The 20,127-nt window shown below is 35.8% G+C and overlaps 1 protein-coding gene across 2 annotated transcripts in view; it reads left to right on the top strand.

The window, feature by feature from the left end:
- ASXL2 (ASXL transcriptional regulator 2) overlaps positions 1–20,127 on the top strand; it is a 103,500-nt gene that overhangs the window by 66,278 nt on the left and 17,095 nt on the right. Inside the window, exons 3-8 of one of the 2 annotated variants that reach the window (XM_055400931.2) lie at positions 1,877–1,985; positions 6,189–6,339; positions 13,211–13,326; positions 16,330–16,459; positions 17,444–17,590; positions 19,662–19,825. In XM_055400931.2, the coding sequence (XP_055256906.2) occupies positions 1,877–1,985; positions 6,189–6,339; positions 13,211–13,326; positions 16,330–16,459; positions 17,444–17,590; positions 19,662–19,825 (817 nt within the window). Of the gene's footprint in view, positions 1–1,876; positions 1,986–6,188; positions 6,340–6,374; positions 9,300–13,210; positions 13,327–16,329; positions 16,460–17,443; positions 17,591–19,661; positions 19,826–20,127 lie in introns of those variants that run through there. The other variant, XM_088841233.1, reaches the window with a different exon arrangement.

Raw genomic sequence — 20,127 nt, 5'->3', positions numbered from 1 at the left:
GCATACGGTCAGCCATTCTTTTATTGACTTTGAAGTCATTTTCAGTGCTTTGACACTTTTAACAATGCTGAAGTTAATCCTTGCATGTATGTTTGTAAGTCTTTGTGGTCTTATTTTGGGGGGATTGATTGAAGTGGGATTGTTGAATCAGTAGCGCCTAATAGTTTTAATTTTAGTGGATACTTCCATGTTACTTTCCTAAGACAGAATTGAGGTGGGGAGTAGGGGGTGGCAATTTTCAGTCCCACCAGCAGTCTTTAAGAGTGCTCATTTTCCCGTAACCTTACCAGCAATGGGTTTTATCAGTTCACTTTTTAAAACGTTAATTATAAGCTTATGGGAAATTATAATAATAGTCCCATGTATACCTCACCCTACTTCCTCCAGTAGTAGCATCTTATATAGCTGTATTATGATATCAAAACCAGGAAGCTGACACTAGTACGGTACTGCTAACAGAGACTTTAATATATTTGATTTCTCCAGGTCTGACGGTGTCTCCGTTTCATTTGTTTTCCTTTATAACTACTGTTAAGTTTGGGCAGCTTTTCATGTATTCTTTTTGCTGTTTATACTGCACGTTCATATCTTTAATCCATTTTTTTCTAATTGGTTGTTTGTGTTTTCCTAAAAGAAGCTCTTTTAGGATTATTCATTTTTTTGTCTGCCATTTGTTTTGCAGTTACTTATTCTAGCTTTGTATGTTTTGTGTAATTTTGTTCATGATATTTCTTTGCTGTACAGAAATGTTTATTTTTATTTAGTTATTAAGGTTTTCTTTTGTAGTGTTGGGGTTTTCTCTCTTATGTCAAAGTTTGCTCTATCCTGTAGGATGCCACACAGTTCCATTTAGGAAAATGAATTGATTGCAATTAGAAAGGAAAATGTTATATATAAATTTTCTACAGATAATTTATTATATAGCTAAAACTCCAGAAAGTATGATAAATGTATATTAGATTCCCTGGTGGCTTGGTGGTAAAGAATCTGCCTGTAATGCAGGAGACATGAGTTTGAGCCCTGGGTTGGGAAGATCCCCTGGAGAAGGAAATGGTAGCTCATTCCAGTATTCTTGCTTGGAAATTCTCATGAACAGAGGAACCTGGCAGGCTACAATCCATGGGGTTGCAAAAGAGTCCAACACAACTTAGTGAATAAACAACAGCATATTAGAATTAGTAAACTTTTAATCAAGTTTCTACATAGAAGGTGAATATTCCAAAGCCTGTTTTATAAGTCTTTTTAAGTGATCTTATGATAGTTCTAAATATAAGAAGCCATTATAATATAGATAAATATGGAATCATGTTATACACTTGACACTAATATAATATTAAATGTCAATTATATCTTGGTTCAAAAAAGGCCATGGAAGTATGTTCTTTCCATAACTAAAATTCATTCTGGTGCAGCAGTATGGAAGGAGATTAATATTGTTTATTTCTCTTTGTGTTTTGTTTTTCCTCCCTGTTTTACTTCTGAACAGGCTTGTGCTAAGTGAAATATATTAAAAAAATTTTTTTCAGCTTTACTGAAGTGTGCTAAATAAAATTGTAAGTAAAATAAAATCTTTACAGAATACTTTTTGTGATACTTCTGATGAGAGAAATTTTTCTTGACTTGAATGTGAGATGCTGAATTGGGATTAAGAAAATTATAAAATTATTTTTTCTTCTAGATATCTGGAAATGAATTTTACATCCATTTTCTCCATGACCACCTCTCTAGATTTATAGACTTTTTATAGATTATAAAATGTGTTTTGTCAAATGAGTGCTGATCCATTAATTTTATTTTAATTCAGTGTTATATAGGCTATTCAGAGACTAGAAACTAATCATTGTGTTCTTTTTGTTTTGTTTTGTTTTTTTGACAGTGGAACTTCCCCTCTTGCATGCCTGAATGCCATGCTCCACACAAACTCCCGAGGTGAAGAAGGCATCTTCTATAAGGTTCCAGGTAGAATGGGAGTATATACTTTGAAGGTAAATATTTTTGTTAGGGAGTCATTTTAAAAGTGGAAACAGGAAGTGACTACATATAAATAATACTTGAATCATAGAGACAGAATTCTGTTCTTGAAGAGCTTACTTTCAAGAAGAAATAAAAATTTCAATCCCATGTCCAGTACTTTTTTCTTTAATTAATCTGTAGCTATGTGTAGATAGATTGGAGAAGTAACTTCACTTTTCATTCTCTGCCACAATATTATTTGGAAAGGATGAATTGAAAATTACTTCCAGTGACTTTTTAAAGAGCCTCACATCATTTATATAATAATGAGTGTTACTGTGGAGCATATAGCTTTAATGCTTTATACTACTTTCTCATTTAATTCTCCGTTACAATTCAGAACTGTGGTTATTATTTATTTATTATAATGGAGAAAACCAAAGTTCAGAAGATTGGATTTTCTTGCCCAGTGTTGGCCAGATAGTATTAGAGCCAGAATATGAACTCAGATCTGACTGAATTTCCATTTTCTTTTACCATAACAAACTTGCTAATTTCTAATTCCTGCACTAAAAAGGGATCTTGACTTATCAGTGTCCTTACAGTTATAAACAAAAACCAACTCAAATGAACTTGAGGAAAACAGTTTTTTTATTAGTTCACAGAATTTATTAGTTCACGTAGCTCAAAGTTTTAGAGAAACTCAGCCTGAATTCAGGAGTGCAAATGATTGTCATTAGAAATGGGTCTCTCCACTTTCTTTTGGCTTCATTTTAAGGCAGGCCTTCTCCTCATCTACATGACTTCACTCCCAAGCCCCACTGTAAGCCTGGAGAGAAGGAGTCTCACAAACTGAAGCAGGAGCCCTTTTAGTTAGTTCTCTTGTGACTTAATTGGTATGGCTTGGTGCATGTGCCTGTACCTAAATGATCACCTTTGCCAAATGTATTGAATCTTCTGATGGCCGCCCTTAGGCTCATGATCCACCCTCGATATGAGGGTGGGTTAAGCCCTCTCTAGCCAGATGGATCGGAGAAGGCAATGGCACCCCACTCCAGTACTCTTGCCTGGAAAATCCCATGGATGGAGGAGCCTGGTAGGCTGCAGTCCATGGGGTCGCTAAGAGTCGGACACGACTGAGCAATTTCACTTTCATTTTTCACTTTCATGCTTTGGAGAAGGAAATGGCAACCCACTCCAGTGTTCTTGCCTGGAGAATCCCAGGGACGGGGGAGCCTGATGGGCTGCCGTCTACGGGGTCACACAGAGTCGGACACGACTGAAGTGACTTAGCAGCAGAAGCAGCCAGATGGATTGAGGAGAGTGTTATTTCTCAAAGGAAATTTATCAGCAGTGACTTATGTCCACATGTGTGTGCACTTTTCCCCTTTACCTTTTTAGCTTTGGCTGTAGTCATCACTGTGCTTGGTGGTTGTGTGTAGCATGCTCATTTTTAAAAGATCTAACTCACCTTTAATACCTTCTTTTCAAACACCTTGTTCAACTTCTTGGGATCTAGCCCACTATGTTTCTTTTAGATTTTAGCTGTTGTAGACCTTCCATATTGTTAAAAACATTTATTAAATCCCTACTCTGTACTGGACATGTAGAGGCTATAAAGAAGGATAAATTAAGGTCCCTGGTCTCTTAAATCTCACATAGTTAATGAAATAGTTAGTGACAGAATGTACTGTGCTATATAGTGTAGAGAAATAAAGACTCATCTTGAATAAAGGGATTTAGACGTTTTTGTTTTTATTTTTGCTATTTTAAAGTTGTAAAATTTGAGTTGAACTTTGGTAGATAAGTAATGGGAGGAAGGGCCTTCCAGGACAAGGGAATAGGTTAAGCAGAGGCACAGATAAAAGGATTCAGAATGGACTTGGGAGTAAATTGGAGTGGTTAGACCATAATCTGTGTGTGGGCTAGTGTGGTAAGGAGTCGGGGTGGGGTAAATGTTAGGTGAAGAACACACTTTGGAGGCTTTTGAAAACCTGACTCAGCAGTTGGAGAGAGGAGGAGGGAGGATAGGCATGTGTTGAGGAAGTGGGGTTTTCAGGAGAATAGAGTGATCAAATCCATGTTTAGGAAGATAATGCAAGTAGGATATACTTAAGAGTTAAGCAGGAAAACTTGTCAAAAAGATGGTTATTATTGTTTAGAAGAGATAATTGGGCTGTACTATGAGAGTGATTGGGGCTTCCCTGGTGGCTTAGAGGTAAAGAATCCACCTGCAATGTGGGAGACCAGGGTTTGATCCCTGGGTCAGAAAGATCCCCTGGAGAAGGGAATGGCTACACACTCTAGTATTCTTGCCTGGAGAATTCCATGGACAGAGAAGCCTGGCAGGTTATAGTCCATGGGGTCGCAAAGAGTCAGATGTGACTGAGCGACTAACATTTTTCATGAGACTGCTAAAAGAGATGGAGGCAAGGAACATTAGAGAAATAAAATGTGAACTCTTGGGAGTAAAAGAACGGATGCAGTGATTCTAAGATGTGGGGCGTGAGTTGATCCTGGAGGGATCACAAGTTTAGGAATATAGTTATATTTGTACTAAAGTATTTGTTGAACTTATGGATCAGGAGGTCTCTTTGGCAACTAATCTATAAAAGTTTCCTGCATTTTGAAAGAAATAGTAGTAAAATAAGGGATGTGTATTTTAAGAAAGTGTATAACATGTGAAATGGCACTGGAGTATAAACATAAGTGAGAAAAAACAGTTCCTTACCAGATCAGAGGTTGCTGTCTTCTTTTTTTTTGTTGACCACACCCTGCAGCATGTGGGATCTTAGTTCCCCCATCAGTAATCGAACCCATGCCCCCTCTGGTGCAAACTCAGAGTCTTAACCACTGAACCAAAAGGGAAGCCCGCAGAGATTACTGCCTTGACTATAATGTTGTGAGTGCCAGTTGTAGGTAGGATGGTCATGTGTCACAATTATTTTTCATCTGATAATAAAAATATGTGGGAAAACAGAAAATATATTGAGAGGGAAAAAAGAATCATTTGTAGTTTTATAACTTAGAAATAGCATTCACTATACTGCAAGGAGATCCAACCAGTCTATTCTGAAGGAGATCAATCCTGGATGTTCATTGGAGGGACTGATGCTAAAGCTGAAACTGCAATACTTTGGCCACCTCATGCGACGAGTTGACTCACTGGAAAAGACTCTGATGCTGGGAAAGGTTGGGGGCGGGAGGAGAAGGGGACGACGGAGAATGAGATGGCTGGATGGCATCACCGACTCTGTGGACATGAGTTTGAGTGTACTCCGGGAGTTGGTGATGGACAGGGAGGCCTGGCGTGCTGTGATTCATGGGGTCGCGGAGAGTCGGACACGACTGAGCGACTGAACTGAACTGAATGTATTTATATTTTATATACTATATAAATACATAGTAGCCAGCTAATATTTATTGAACCTTATCATATGCTAGGCACTATACTAAGCATTTTACATTTATTAACTCTTTTAATTTCAGAATGATCTTTTGAAGTAGGTACTATTACCTCATCTTACAGGGAAGCTGAGGCATGAGCGTTTAAGACTTTGCCCAAGGCTGCATCATTAGGAGAAGATAAGGCCGGAATTCAAGGCCTAGATTCTTAATTTTACAGCTTCCCTGTTATGTCTATCATACTGTGGCTGACACAGGAATCGTTTCTGATTAGCATTCTCACTATGCAGTACAGAAACCAAAGATTCATACAATTTTTTTTTAATGACTCCTTTTATATTTGACTCTTGCTACTTACTAGCCAGTTTTTGGAACCAAATAGATTCAAATAATGTACCATCATTTTCTTGCTGTCCAGACTCTTAACTGAATTTATAATACATAATGGCACTTATATGCACACAAATATATATACATTATGTGGATGGTGGGTATGCTTACATTTTAAAAAATTGTTATTGTATACATTTTATAGATTTGATTTCATCATTTACCTGGACTTATATATAGCAAGTTTTTGTCTAAGCCTCTGTGTTGTACGTGCATAAGGTTGTCGTGTATAATTTTTATCTTTGAGTATAGAAGGAAACAGTAGCTAATTTGACACAAAGAAGAGAGGTGACAGGAATCAGAAGTTGCTGGTTCTGCTACTGAATCTTACAGTCCTAAAAAATAACACAATTGCAAGTCACAGTAATGCATATCAGAAATTTAATTCCTGTTTGCTGAAATGGTAATGATTAATCCTAATTGGATGCCTACATTTTCAGAAAGATGTGCCGGATGGGGTGAAAGAGCTTTCAGAAGGTTCAGAAGAAAGCAGTGATGGTCAGTCAGATTCCCAGAGTTCTGAGAACAGCAGCAGCAGCAGTGATGGTGGCAGCAACAAGGAGGGAAAAAAGAGCAGGTGGAAAAGGAAAGGTAAATCCACCTGATGCCTCAATAAAGGACTGAATGCTATAGGATACATGCCCTTGTTAATAGTTCTTCTTTTCCAGAGCCCAGGTCGGTTATTCTCTTTCCCTTACTAGTTAGATCAGTACTATCCCATGGACTTCTCTGCAGTGATGGAAGTGTTCTGCATCTATGTTGTGCAACTCAACGAAGTAGTCACTAGCACCGTGTGTCTTCTGAGCACTTGAAATACAGCTGGTGTGACAGAGGAGCTGAGGTTTCACTTTATGTTAACACTGAACTCAAATAGCCACATGTGGCTATGGCCATCACATTGGGCAACATGGCTCTAGGTTTTTACCTGGGTTTATTTTCAGCTCTTGGCTACCTGTAACCCTTCTTAGGATGCTATTATGTTATTTACCTCTTTAATACTCTCTTCTAAAATTTGAGGACTTAATTGCTTTAACAGCTCACTCCTTACTAGGAAAAGAATGCTTTTCATTTCTACTAGCAAAGACTAAATTTAGTCTGCTAGTCTTTGCCCTCATCTCCTGCTTGGTTTCTGCTTTATAGTTTACCCCAAACCGTTTTTTAAGAGAATAACATCTTCGTTGCTGTAGCTTCCCTGGGATGAATTTTCCACTTAGAAATACATTACCTAGTCTTGCTAATTATCTGTAGCTTCTTTTTCAACACTACAGTCTTTTTGAAGAGGCAAAATCATTTTTACCCCAGTATTGGTAAATTGAGCCATATATGGCAGGACAGATTTTAAGCCAGCTCATGCTGGTTACTTTGTAAGGACTGATGTAGTAATATGCCAGAGCAAAATAGACATCCAAAATTTCCCTAGCTGGATATCCTCTTAGGTTTGAGTTGTAGGTGAGTTGTCTTTGGATCTAGAATTTAGAGTTACACTTACTAGAATAATTGACTCAGTTTTAAGTGCTAGTAGAGCTATTGATTTTTGAACTGTATCAGAAAAGTCATCAGGTTTAGTGCCATTTCTGTGTTAATGTGTGGACTACTCTTGGAGAAAATTTAGATAACTGGTTGTGTTATCTGAGTTCTCTCGTAACAGCTGCTACACATGTTATTTGGACAAATTTTGAAACCAGGGGATCTTAGCTTTAAGATCACAACCACTTAGAGAACAACCCAGACCCTCAGTGTTATGAACAAATGGAATAAAGGCAAGGCAAGATTGGGACCTGTGACCAGCATTCCTTTAAAAAAAAATTTATTTATTTGGCTGCGTAGGGTCTTAGTTGCGGCACACAGGATCTCTGTTGCTGTGTATAAACTCGGAGTGCATGGACTTAGTTCCCTTATCAGGCACTGAACCCACGTCCCCTGCATTGCAAGGCAGATTCTCAACCACTGGACCACCAGGGAAATCCTCAGTATTCTTGATATGTATTTTTTAAAAGTAATCCCAGTCAGTGGTGAAGAGAGGTGTGTCCAGGGTCTTAAGTTTCTCAGATTATACTAAAGACACCCCCCCTTTTTTTTTCTGTTCTTTTTTTGGAAGATGGAGCCAAAAGTATTTAGGCCTCTTTCTCTCCTCTGCTGCCCCCCAGTTTACATGTTTGTTTTTAAATTTGGGAATTGTTGATCTAGAATTTGGAACCAAACCAGGTCATCAAGCAAGAGAAATAGACTCATAATTTCTGGATGTGGCTGAAAACAGGGAAGTCGGCATTAAAGGTGGTCAGTAAAGTGGGAACAAAGTCACGGTTGTGTAGGTCTTTGCTTTTTGATAACTCATAGGCTGCAGTAGCTGTTTTAGGTAGTGATTGTTACATAGTTGTGAAAGGCTATCTGTGAGATAAACGTGTAAGAGGATTTAAGAAATAATAGTTGAACCCTATTCTCAGTAGCTACAGTTCAGTTGTTCAGTCACGTCCAACTCTTTGCAACCCTATGGATTGCAGCACTCCAGGCTTCCCTGTCTATCACCAACTCCTGGAGTTTGCTCAGACTCATATCCATCAAGTTGGTGATGCCATCCAACCATCTCATCCTTTGTCCCCTTCTCTTCCTCTCAGTAGCTTAATGGGTAGATTAAAATATTACAACCTTGCCTCATACTTGGCATAATAAAAGAAGATATTAACATCAAGGTTATAGCAAATTCAAAATTATAGTCAACATAAATTATTTTCGAACTGCCTCTGATGCATTCTTCTCGAAATTGATACAGTATTAACTACTTAGCCTCAGTTTATGTTGAGATCTTAAGATCTTTTCTGATTGTAGCCTGTTAACCTGAGACTAGGATGAACTTCATGTGGTGTTTGGAAGGTGGAGATGAGAGGTGTATGTAATGTCATATGGAATTCACATCGACTCTGGCAGCTCTGATAGTCTTAAGAAATGGATGAATGCTAAGCTAGCAATAATAAATGATTAAGTCTCTCATAGGATGTACTTCTCTCATTCTTGAGTCATGCATATGGCATAGGCATAGAAATGTAGTTTTAGTTTTCTGTTGTTACATATGAGTATTTTTGTAGTCCAGTGCAAATTAAAGTGGAAAATTTGTAGTTAGCAGTGATAGTAATTGCATGCTGCAGAACAATTCTAAGTCAGTTGCAGTTAAAGGTAAAACAAATGTGTGTCTATTCCGTTTTCTTATTTAGAACTTTTACTCTCAATCTGACATCACTTTATTTCAAATGCATTGTAAGACAGGAAGAACACTGAGATAGTATCGAAACCCACTTCCTTTTATGTACAAAAATAAAGAGCTCTGACAGCAAAACTGATACTTCTAGTTGGAAATCGATAGAAACTCTCCTGAAATAGGTATACCTTTAGCCAGATAGGAACAGAGAGTAGAACCTTGAAATTCAGTCAAATGTTAAAACTAGTTTATTGATTTCTGTGTAAGGTGGAAGAACTTAGAAGTCTGTAGTTTTGGTTCCTAATTTCCAGACAGGAAACAATGTTCAGAGAAGAGCTTTATGGAATTCCAAGTCAAGGTAAGATGGAATAACACCAGAAAAATGATTAAAATCAACTTTTTCTGTTGCTTTTTTGGTAGGATTGTATCTAAGTGAAGTCTGCCTTTTCCCTAAAATATGATACTGCAGCATGAAACAACTACTTGTATTATTGTTTTTATCTTCTGATAAAATTATTTATTATTATTATTGTCTTTATTTTTAATAATAAAATTATTTTATTATTAATTTGTGAAAATTAAAACTCTCCCTTAAGAGAAGTATTGCTCTTTTTGATCATGAAAATGATTTGGGGAACTTAAATTGTTATCAGTCTTTCAACGATTAATCCTTTAACTGTATAAAGCTAAGTTTCAATTTTGATATTACTGCTCCATTATTTCTGATAGTCTCTCTTAATACTTCAGAGGGTCTCACTGAATATCTTCAGGAGAAAAAATAAAATACTAAGATTATTTACTAATTCTTTTATTTCAAATGCATCTAATATGAATAGTCCATTACCCTTTGGACCTTGTTCCATATGATAATCGTTTGTTGAAATGGAAAATTCCCAATGCTATATTGAAAAGTGGTGCCTTCTGAGCTTATACCCAGTGGATGGTACAGATGTATCCAACAAGCTGAAACTACTTCAGTAAACTATATAAGTAAAACTGGCTTTAATGAGCCTCAAGTTCTAAATCACTTTGGAAAGCTGGTTTCTCAGTATATTATTGCTGAACATGCAACAGAATCACCTGGAGAGCTCATTAAGACACAGATTCCTGGGCCCTGCCTTCACAGTTTCTTGTTCAGTAGAGTCGGGTTGGGATTCAGTAATTTGCATTTTTTAGATAATAATAGTATCATTCTTGGTATAATACCTTAGAAAACAGTGTTTAAGACAGTGTAGTAATAAGAGCAAAAAACTAGAAATTACTAACACTCATCAGAGTCCAGTTGAAGAAATTATGATACATCTGCACAATGGAATTTTATGTAGCTATTAAAAGGAAGATCATCCTTCAGTCTCTGCCTCTGTCTTCACATGGACTTCTCCTCTGTGTCTGTCTTGTGTTTCAGACAACTTGTCATTTGATTTTAAGACCCACTGGGATCATCCAAGATAATTTCCTTGTCTCAAAATCAATTATATCTGCCAAGTCTCCTTTTCCAAATAATATAACATTTCTGGGGGTTAGGACATGTACATGACTTTTAGTGGCCACCACTTAACCCATTACAAGTACTCACTCTTCTGAAACTATGCAAAGTTCAAATGTTGGTTGTGCTCTTTACTACCTGAGTCCTTTTGCAGGCTAATTAAATTTCTAGATAAGGAAAATTTAGATAATACCACCACAATATGCAGGTGTTTACATTTAATATTTATATATAAATATACATCCTTGAAATTTTTTCATGTTTTTATTTGCATAGAAAAATGTCAACAGGGGTACCAATCCACCTATGTTGTTTAGTTACCTTAGAGGGTAGAATTGGAGGAGGTTGGGTGGGAGTAGAAAGAGAAGTTGTACCTACCTTATTGTTCAGGTCTCCCAAGTCGTGTCCAGCTCTTTGCAACCCCATGAACTGCAGCATGCCAGACTTCACTGTCTCTCAGAGTTTGCTCAGATTCATATCCATTGAGTTGGTGATGCCATCCAACCATCTCATCCTCTTCTCTTATCCTCAGTCTTTACCAGCATTTTCCAGTGATCAGTTCTTCGCATTAGAGGATGGTTATAAGAGTTCAGTGAAATTCTATTCAAATGAACCTAGCACAGCATTAGGCACCTAGATGAGGTTTAATTCTTGGTTACTCTAATAAAGTTAATGTGTCTTAGAGATAGCGTAGGCACTAGAAGGATTAAAAGAGATGAGTTTATCAACATGTGTTTAAATCGTGTTTGCTGTTTGTAATTCTGAACGTTTAATATTTGAAAGTTTAATTAAAGTTGTGAGACCAGTATTTGGCATTAAGTCAACTCTGGGAGATTTTCTTCATTGGTAGGTCCTGGAATTTTCTTGATTTATTTTAGTTGGCTTCAAGATATGTTTATGGATTCATTTGCTAGAAAGGGCTTTTGCCTTAAAGGGAAACATTCCAAAGGTTTGCCCTGGCAATCACAGATAGCTTTATTGTCTGTTTTCCAGGCCACAGTTAGAATTCTTGCATTCTTTAATGGGGTCATTTTGGTTAGTTTGTTTTTTGTTTATTTTTAGATATTGGGGCAGTTGAGGACATGTATATTCTCAGATTTCTGCAAACCATTAAAAAGAAATATTGTTAAATATTAATAGTTTTTAGCTTTATTTTCATAATGTCCATTAAAAACATTGGTCAAATCAAGAAGACAGACAATAGCAAGTGTTGACAAGAGTTTGGAAAAATTGGAACACTCATAAATTTCTGATGGAATTGTAAAAATGGTGCAGCCATTTTAGAAGTCAGTTTAGGACTTCCTTAAAAAGTTTAAACACAGAGTTACTGAAAAACCCAGCAACTGCACTTTTATATATGAACCCAGGAGGGTTGAAAACATATGTCCAACACAAAATCCTGCTAACGAGTGTTCTTAATGGCCAAAAAGTGAAAATAGCCCAAATGTCTGTTAGCTCATGAATAACAAAATGTGGTATATGCATACAGTAGAATATTGTTTGGTGATAAAAAGAATAAAGTACTGATAACATGCTGAAACATAGATGAATCTTTAAAACACTCATTAAAAAAAAAAAGCCCATCACTAAAGAGGGAAGTCAGGGGGAAAGAAGAATGACAGCTTTAACCAGTACAAAATTTTTTAATGGGTGATGAAAATTGATTCTGATGATGGTTGTACAACTTTGCAAGTATTAAAAGCCATTAAATTTTACACTTCAAGTGAATTACATGGTATAGGAATTGTATCTCAGTGAAACTGTTATTTTAAAAAATTGGTCAGCATCTGAGTGCACTAAGAATTTAGTTTCTTTTTGTTGCTTAACCATCTCAAGAATTATCCAATTCCATTTTTTGTTTTATATGTTAAAATTAACCTTTTTTTTTTAACACCACACTTTCTTTCCCATATATAAACCCCTAGTAAGGGCTGGGATACAAAGCTGAAGTTAAGTATGATCAGTCTTCTTAATATTGTCTACTGTTGTCATCATTTTTATTTTTGAGTCTGAGTCAACAATTTCTTTATTATCTTGTATCATAAATTATACACTATTGAACTTTAGAGAACATAAAGATCTTAACTGTGTTTATTGTAAGAAGTATAGAACCTTGCTGGGGAAAACCCTTCACGCAATACTGAAGTTTGGCTAAGTCTGATAAAACAGCTAGTGATGAAGTAGAGAGTGGTTCCATCCTATGTGTACCTACACTGATTCCATCAGAAGTCGTAAAGCACCCTTTCACAAGAATAAACCTAAAACTATTGATGTCAGAGTTGAAGGAATATAAGAATTAGAGAACGGTAGTGTTTGAGGTGGAATGACCTTATTGCCTTCATTTTAAAGATGAGAGAAACTGGAACCCGTTCTATCAATCCAGGGCTCTTCCACAATATCATGTTGTTACTAGATTTACCTTAAGGACATACATACTGTCCAGTAATTTCTAGAATCTTTTCTAAACTTTACCGTAGTTGATGACTCATGGTTTATATTCTGCTTCCTGCTTCTTCAGTCAATTCTATTGAAAAAATTAAAGAATGAGAAGTGATGAATACTAACATTCATCCCTTCCCCATCCTATCATCCTTCACTAGAGCTTTTTGAGGAAATAAACTGAAAAGGGAGGCTGTTTGCAGTAGAACTCCAAAAAGAAGATCCTTCCCAAAAGTGTTTGGTCACAGTTCTTAATACAGGTAGCAGTATATGATTGGGAAAGAAATGGTGCTTGATATCGCCTCTGATGACAAAACTTGGAGTTGTCATTTTTCTCCCCCTAGTATCGTCTAGGCTGTCACAGCCATCTTCTCCTCATTCGGGCTGCCCATCTCCTACCATTCCGGCAGGTAAAGTCATTTCTTCATCACAGAAGCACAGCAAGAAGGCACTAAAGCAGGTAATTGTGCTATTTTGTTTACAGAAGTATACTCTTGTACATTAAAAATGCATGCTTCTGGCAGTCAATGACAGTTTCTTGAAAGGACATTAAGTCCTTTTAAGGAAAAATTTTATACAGTTTCTCAGTTTGTTTTTTAATAATTTATGCCCCTCTGTGTTATAGCTTTGTCGTAGATACTCTTTTTATCACATATTAAAAGTTCCTCATTAGTTTCCAATTTGCTGTGAGGGGTGTGTGTGTGGGGTGTGTGTTACGAGTAGGTATTGTGTGTGTATGTGTGTGTGTGTGTTACAAGTAGGTATTGGATTTTTTCAGGTTGATTTTTTTCAGCATTTATTAAGTCATCAGGTAACTTTTTAAGTCAGCCAGTATGCAGAATTCCAGGGCTAGATTTTCTAATGTTAATCTATAGTTAACTCTCTGGAATAAACCCTATTATGTTTGTTACATCATTATTAATATATTAGTGGAATTTACTTTTTATGAGTTTAGCTTAGATTTTGTTATATTCTTGTACCATCCTTGTACAGTTTTGGAATCAGGATTGTTCTTAGCATCTATTAAATTCTATAGCTCTCTGTATTTTTTTAGATTTTTGGAAAAAATAATAGAAATTAGTCTTACAGATCTTACCTTTTACTACTAGGGTGTTTCAATTTCATTTAATCCTACTCTTGATTTCTGATTCTTTTTTTTAGGTGGATTTTTATTTTTTTTATTTTTTTAATTTAATAAATGGTACAAAGCACAGTGCCAAAAACATTAACAGTTAAAATTTCACCAAATGAAAAAAATACTATAGAATACACAGTTGCAAAAAGCTACATTAAGTTATTTTACAACTGCCTGAAGCTGCAAAAAGAAAAAAAAAATTTCTGATTCTTTTAGCCAATTTTGGAAAATTATTTTTCTTAGAAAATGGTCTAGTTCACTTGATTTTTTTGTTGTTGTTGAATATTGATGTAAAGTTGTACATAGTATTTTTTTGTGCTTTTCTTTTGTTCCTCAGTGTTCTTCGTTTATACTGTATCTTTTCTCAGTGTTACTTGCTGACTATTTTAGTGGGCTTTTCAAAGAACTAGCTTTTCATTTTTTTGAAGTGCAAATTATCATTACATATAAATTTGACTAATAATTAAGAACACAGACCACTTCTATCCTTAGATTGGTATATATAATAGAGCTTAATTGTAACATAAAACACTGTCAAGTACGTGGGAAAATGACTATTTGTAGTTTGATGGTAGAATATAAATTATCATAGCTATTTTGGAGAAAAATTTTATAATATTTATTAAAATATTAAGTGCACATACCCTATGACTAAGCACTTAAATATTTGGAAACTTATCTTAGAAAAATGCATGTATTCATACATTCATACACAGAAAAATGTTTGCATTAAAGTTTGTAATAGGAAAAATTTACAAGTAGAGATACTTGAATTGCTTCATTAACAGTGGAATATCCATACGAATATCAATATGGGAAATTATATAAATTAGATTGTTGATATGTAAAGTAAGGTTTTTGCCTCCTGTGTATGTTTTTCATATTATTAGGTGAAAAAATTTATTTCAGTATAAGTTATCCTTTACCACAGTGAATTTTTTTTTTATTGTTTGTTTTTTAAATTTTAAAATTAGGAACAGGGTTTGTATACTACTGAGGGAGGGGAAAACTGAATGCAGTTCTTAAAACAGAGAAGCTGTAAGTTATTTCGTTTTTATCGTATATCTGAATTTATGTGATCATAGCAGAAATAGATAAGATCTAAGTAGCTCTATTAAATTTCGCATTAACCTAGAATGACCTACATACTGCGCGAATAGAAAGAAATAAATACTAGTGGCTGCCACACAGGAAGCCTACAAACATTTTGTATTCTGATTGCGAAGAATGAGAGATAAGCTGTCATCAATGATCAGACAAAACTGACATTATGTTTCTACCTCACCTGTTATAAACGTTATAGGTGAAAGGTAAACCAGATACCAGAGAGTCTGAGTATTCTTTTCTCCACTGACAGCTTAGATGAAGGAAATCAAGTGTTGCCGCTGTGCCTATATGGCGTAGCCTGAACTGCATGTGAATGTGAAGTAGGAGAAAACCGTACTGTGAAGAAAGAATCAGAGACAAGTAGGCAGTTGGTTATTCCACACTTTTCTACATGATGGTCTTGAAAGTTAAAGCTTAAACTGACATATTAGTGAGGTCATAGATGTTCAGCCTTTTCCTGAAATGTAGTTTTAGTTTGTCTTTTTTTTTTTTTTTAAGCTCTTGAATTAAACAGTTGCCTTTATGTATCTTCATGATTAAAACCTGGGAAGCTCTTTATTTTTCTGTTCGTTCTAGCTTAGTATATTCTATAAACTAAGAACATTATAGAAATTAAAATACTCTGAAGTAACCAGAAGGAACCACACTTCTTATTAATAGAACCAGTTTTTTCTAATCTTCCCTCCCTTCAGTTTACCACATTGCTATAAATCGCTGAGATTCATTTGATCATTGGGCCAAATCTTACTGCGCTTACACAAGATCAAAGTCAAGTAGTTATTTACTACTTTTTGTTCAAAGGCAGCACCTCTGAAGCATACATAAGGGAAATACTTATATTTCTAGATAAAGTTGATACAAATGAGAACTGTTGTTGGTTCAGGGCTTAGAATTCTGTTTTCAGAATGATCAAAAGTATCTAATTCTCTGCTCCTACAAGTTTGAGAAATCCATGGCTTATTGGTAATTTTTAAGTTCTAAAAAATGACAGTTTCTCAGATTTATATACAGGAGAACATTGGTAAAGGAAAAAAATCCAAATTTTAAGGCTCATTTAGGCCTGTGTTTAATTAGTTTAATTGAGATTTTTGTTTACTTGGATAGATTTCACCGAAAGTGTATAGTCAGCATGGTCCTTGCCACTTAAAAGAAGTCATTTATTATTTGTTATTACTAAAAACTGATTTGTTTTGTTTCTTACAGTCAGTTTTCTCTTTCTAGGCACTAAAACAGCAACAACAGAAGAAACAGCAGCAGCAGCAATGCAGACCAAGCATGTCTGTCTCCTCCAACCAGCACCTCTCTCTGAAGACTGTCAAAGCATCCAGTGACCCTGTACCTGCCAAACCTGGTAAGCAGACCGAGTGTCTTTTCAGCGAAAGTTTCTTTTCCAGTATTTTTGTATACCAAACTCATATAGTCTAGTATATATTTTTAAATTATTGTAATTATTTACATAATCCTTATACTGCCAAATCCTCAGTATAAATCCTTCTAGGGTAAATGGGGAAATTTATGGAGGGTAATCATACAGTTATTTTAAAGTACATTGTAAGTTCTCTCCTTTAAAAATATAAATCTTTCCTGAGAGTACATAATACCTTTGAGTTTTCATTGGACATATCTATGGGCCTTTGGATTTTTTGTTACTGTTGCTTATTTTCTTTTGAATTTAAACTGGTTGAGGTATAGGCTTTTTTATTACACAATTCAGTTCAATGCCAGCTTATTTATGGGTTTGCCAGATTTAAACCATGTCTCGTAGAACTTTGAATTTTTGTTAGAAAGGAAATTTACCACTAGAAGCAAATAATGTGCTGGGAGGAAGAAAGGGATTTTATTCACTTTTGACTCCTAATTCTCAGACTCAAAACACATTTGCAGAGTCACATTGCCTCAAACATAACTCCTTTTGGTTTGTTGTTGTTCAGTTGCTCAGTCACATCTGACTGTTTGCAACCCCACGGACTGACTGCAGCTCGCCAGGCTTCCCTGTCCTTCACCATCTCCTGGAGCTTACTCAAGCTCATGTCCATTGAGACAGTGATGCCATCCAGCCATCTCATCGTCTTTCATCCCCTTCTCCTCCTGCCTTCAATCTTTCCTAGCATCAGGGTCTTTTCTGATGAGTCAGTTCTTTGCATCAGGTGGCCAAAGTATTGGAGCTTTAGCTTCAGCATAAGTGTGTCTAATAAATATTTAGGATTGATTTCCTTTAGGATTGACTGGTTTGATTTCCTTGATAACCTTTTGGTTAGCATTGTATGATGTAATTGTTCTTTTGATTGATTAGTTTCTATCTGTAACTTCAGGGTTATATATTTTTTTCCCCTAGCAATATGGGAAGGAAAGCAATCTGATGGACAGTCAAGCAGCCCTCAGAACTCAAACTCTAGCTTTGCTTCTTCTTCGGTTAAAGTGGAAAATCATTTGCTGGGCCTGGGGAAGAAGTCATTCCAGAGGTCTGACAGGCTCCACACAAGTAAGTTACTTTACTAAGGACTCAGTTCTCAGACATTAAATTGTCAACTCTGTGTTTGAAATTCATTACCTGCCAGGCTTAATTGTTGCTTCCTGTTCACCTTTGAGCTCTTAACTATTTTCATGTTCTTCCTTTCCTGCGTATCAAACTTCATTTCAGAATAAGATCTGTTATCAGCCTTTTTGTGGTTTATGTCTCTTTCTGACAAGGGGTTTCTTTATCCAGCATTATTTATATTTTATCTCTGTATACATAGAAGGGCTTATAATTGAACATGGCAAACTGGAACCACTTTTCCTGCTCCCTCTAAGTCCCACTAAAGCAAGAATATGGAAAAACAAAAGATTAAACCCTTAAGAGTAAAGAAAATAAGAAGATAACAGATGGACAGCAATATCACCAAATTTTGAAAGATAAAACCTGGATAAAGTTTTTCACAGAGCTGAGGAGCAGGTGCCAATAGGAAGCAAGCCAAATGAGCCTGTAGAACTCCAGAAGGGTTTAAGAATTGGATATACTGTGTCTTAGAGAAGATGAAGCACAGGGTTGAAAAGAAGAACTTTCTTTAAAAGTTAATAAGAAGCAGTTTGATGCCTTAGCCTCGCAAGAGACAAAAGGTTTATTTTGAGGTGAAATTAAACCTTACAGACTTTAAATTTAGAGATACCACACATAACTGAGGACAGATAAGGAGGCAGTATACTGAAGTCAGGGAAATGAAGTAAAACACAAATACTGAATAGTGATCCTCATGCTTGCTTGGTGTCCAGGATGTTAGTAGTGGGGCATGTTTCTATCTTTGTTACTTTGTTCCTCCTCCCCACCTAAGCTTCAGCAGGAGATTGAGGGATTGGTACTTAAAGAAATTGAAAAAAAAAAAAATGAAAAAAAAAAAAAAGAAATTGAATAGCCTAAAAAAAACAACTGCGCCGGCAAATTTATTGATTGCCAGCTAAAAGAGATCATCTGGAATCTACCTCAGTGCAGCTCATCAGTCTACAAGACACGCCCCGGCACCAGAATTTTCAGTCAGTCTTCTAGGACCTGTTTTTGCTTGTGATTACCTTTGAAGAAAACCTCCATCATGAGAGAATTTGAAATATAGACTCACAAAAGTATAGATGAATCAGGAAGGAGAAAACATTAAACAACTTTAAAAGCTATGGTATTCACAGAAAGACATAAAAGATGATATCACATCCATGAAGTAACAGAATAATACTGTTTTTAAAAATCAGAAAATAAAAAAGAGTTCCAGAATATTAGATACTATGGGAGCAGAGATAAAAAATTTTACTACAAGTACTAAAAGTTAGAGGTGGAAAAATTTCCTAGTACACAGGTCAAAGGAGAGATTGAAAATAAGAGAGAAAGTAAAGTGGGAACATGAGTCTAGCCTGTCCAATGTCTTAAATAGTGGAAATGTCAGAAAGGCCAGAAATTGAAAGGGGGGGTAATAATGTAAGAATATAAGAAATATAATGTGAGAAAATTCTGTAGAGTTGAAAGCCACAGATTCCATTTATGTTTTAAACTGTATTCTCAACTCCATCAGTGTCTAGAAAGACTGAATGAAACCTTTCTATTGTGAACAGACTTCCTGTAACTGCTAAGCTGTTCAATCATAACTTTTTTAGCTAATGCATAGAAAATTGATGAAAATAATTATGGGAAGAGAAAAAGAGCCTCGGTGTAATTTATAGAGATATTTGAATTTTCCACTTTTTAGGGATTCTGTGTATGTGTTAAATTTATTATAAACTTCTCAATCCCATTGTGGAAATGATTAAATCTCAAACATAAAATGCATTTTTTAGTATGGCAAAAGATTCACTTTTACAGACTTTATTCCAGTTTTGCAGGGGAGATAGCATATTTTTTTTTTTTATCCTTTATGAATGAACAAAACTTGCTTTGTTTATTTCTAAGAACCTTAAGTGTTACCTTCTTCATACTGTGATATTTTAAAGTAATGACAGTCATGGCTTTTTTCACTGCCGAGCAAGGTATAGTTTAGAAAGAAATAGGAATGTGAAGAAGGCCCAGGTGATTCTTCTCCGTGTTTTTACAGGACAAATGAAGAGAACTAAATGTGCTGAGATTGATGTTGAGACGCCAGATTCTATTCTGGTTAATACAAACCTACGAGCACTAATCAACAAACACACCTTTTCAGTCCTTCCTGGAGACTGCCAACAGCGACTGCTTTTACTACTTCCAGAGGTGGATCGACAGGTATGTTCTTTCAAGCATATCAGCACTTTTCTAACCCTTTTGGGGCTTCTTTCAGTCATCACCTTTAGTAAGGCTATGCTCAAAATCCCTCAAGCTAGGCTTTAGACTTGGATCAAGAATTTCCAGATGTACAAAGTAAGTTGCCAGCATTTGTTGGATCATAGAGAAAGCAAGGGAATTCCGGAAAAACGTATACTTCTGTTTCATTGTCTCCGTGAACATCTTTGATTGTATGGATCACAATAGACTGGAAAATTCTTAAAGAGGTGGAAATACCAGACTATCTTACCTGTCTCCTGAGA

This window comes from Moschus berezovskii, chromosome 11 (assembly GCF_049115385.1).
Source record: "Moschus berezovskii isolate FMDL1 chromosome 11, NW_MosBer_1.0, whole genome shotgun sequence".
NCBI lineage: Eukaryota > Metazoa > Chordata > Mammalia > Artiodactyla > Moschidae > Moschus > Moschus berezovskii.
The sequence above is the reverse complement of the archived record's forward strand: the minus strand, read 5'-3'. Positions and strand labels throughout refer to the sequence as shown.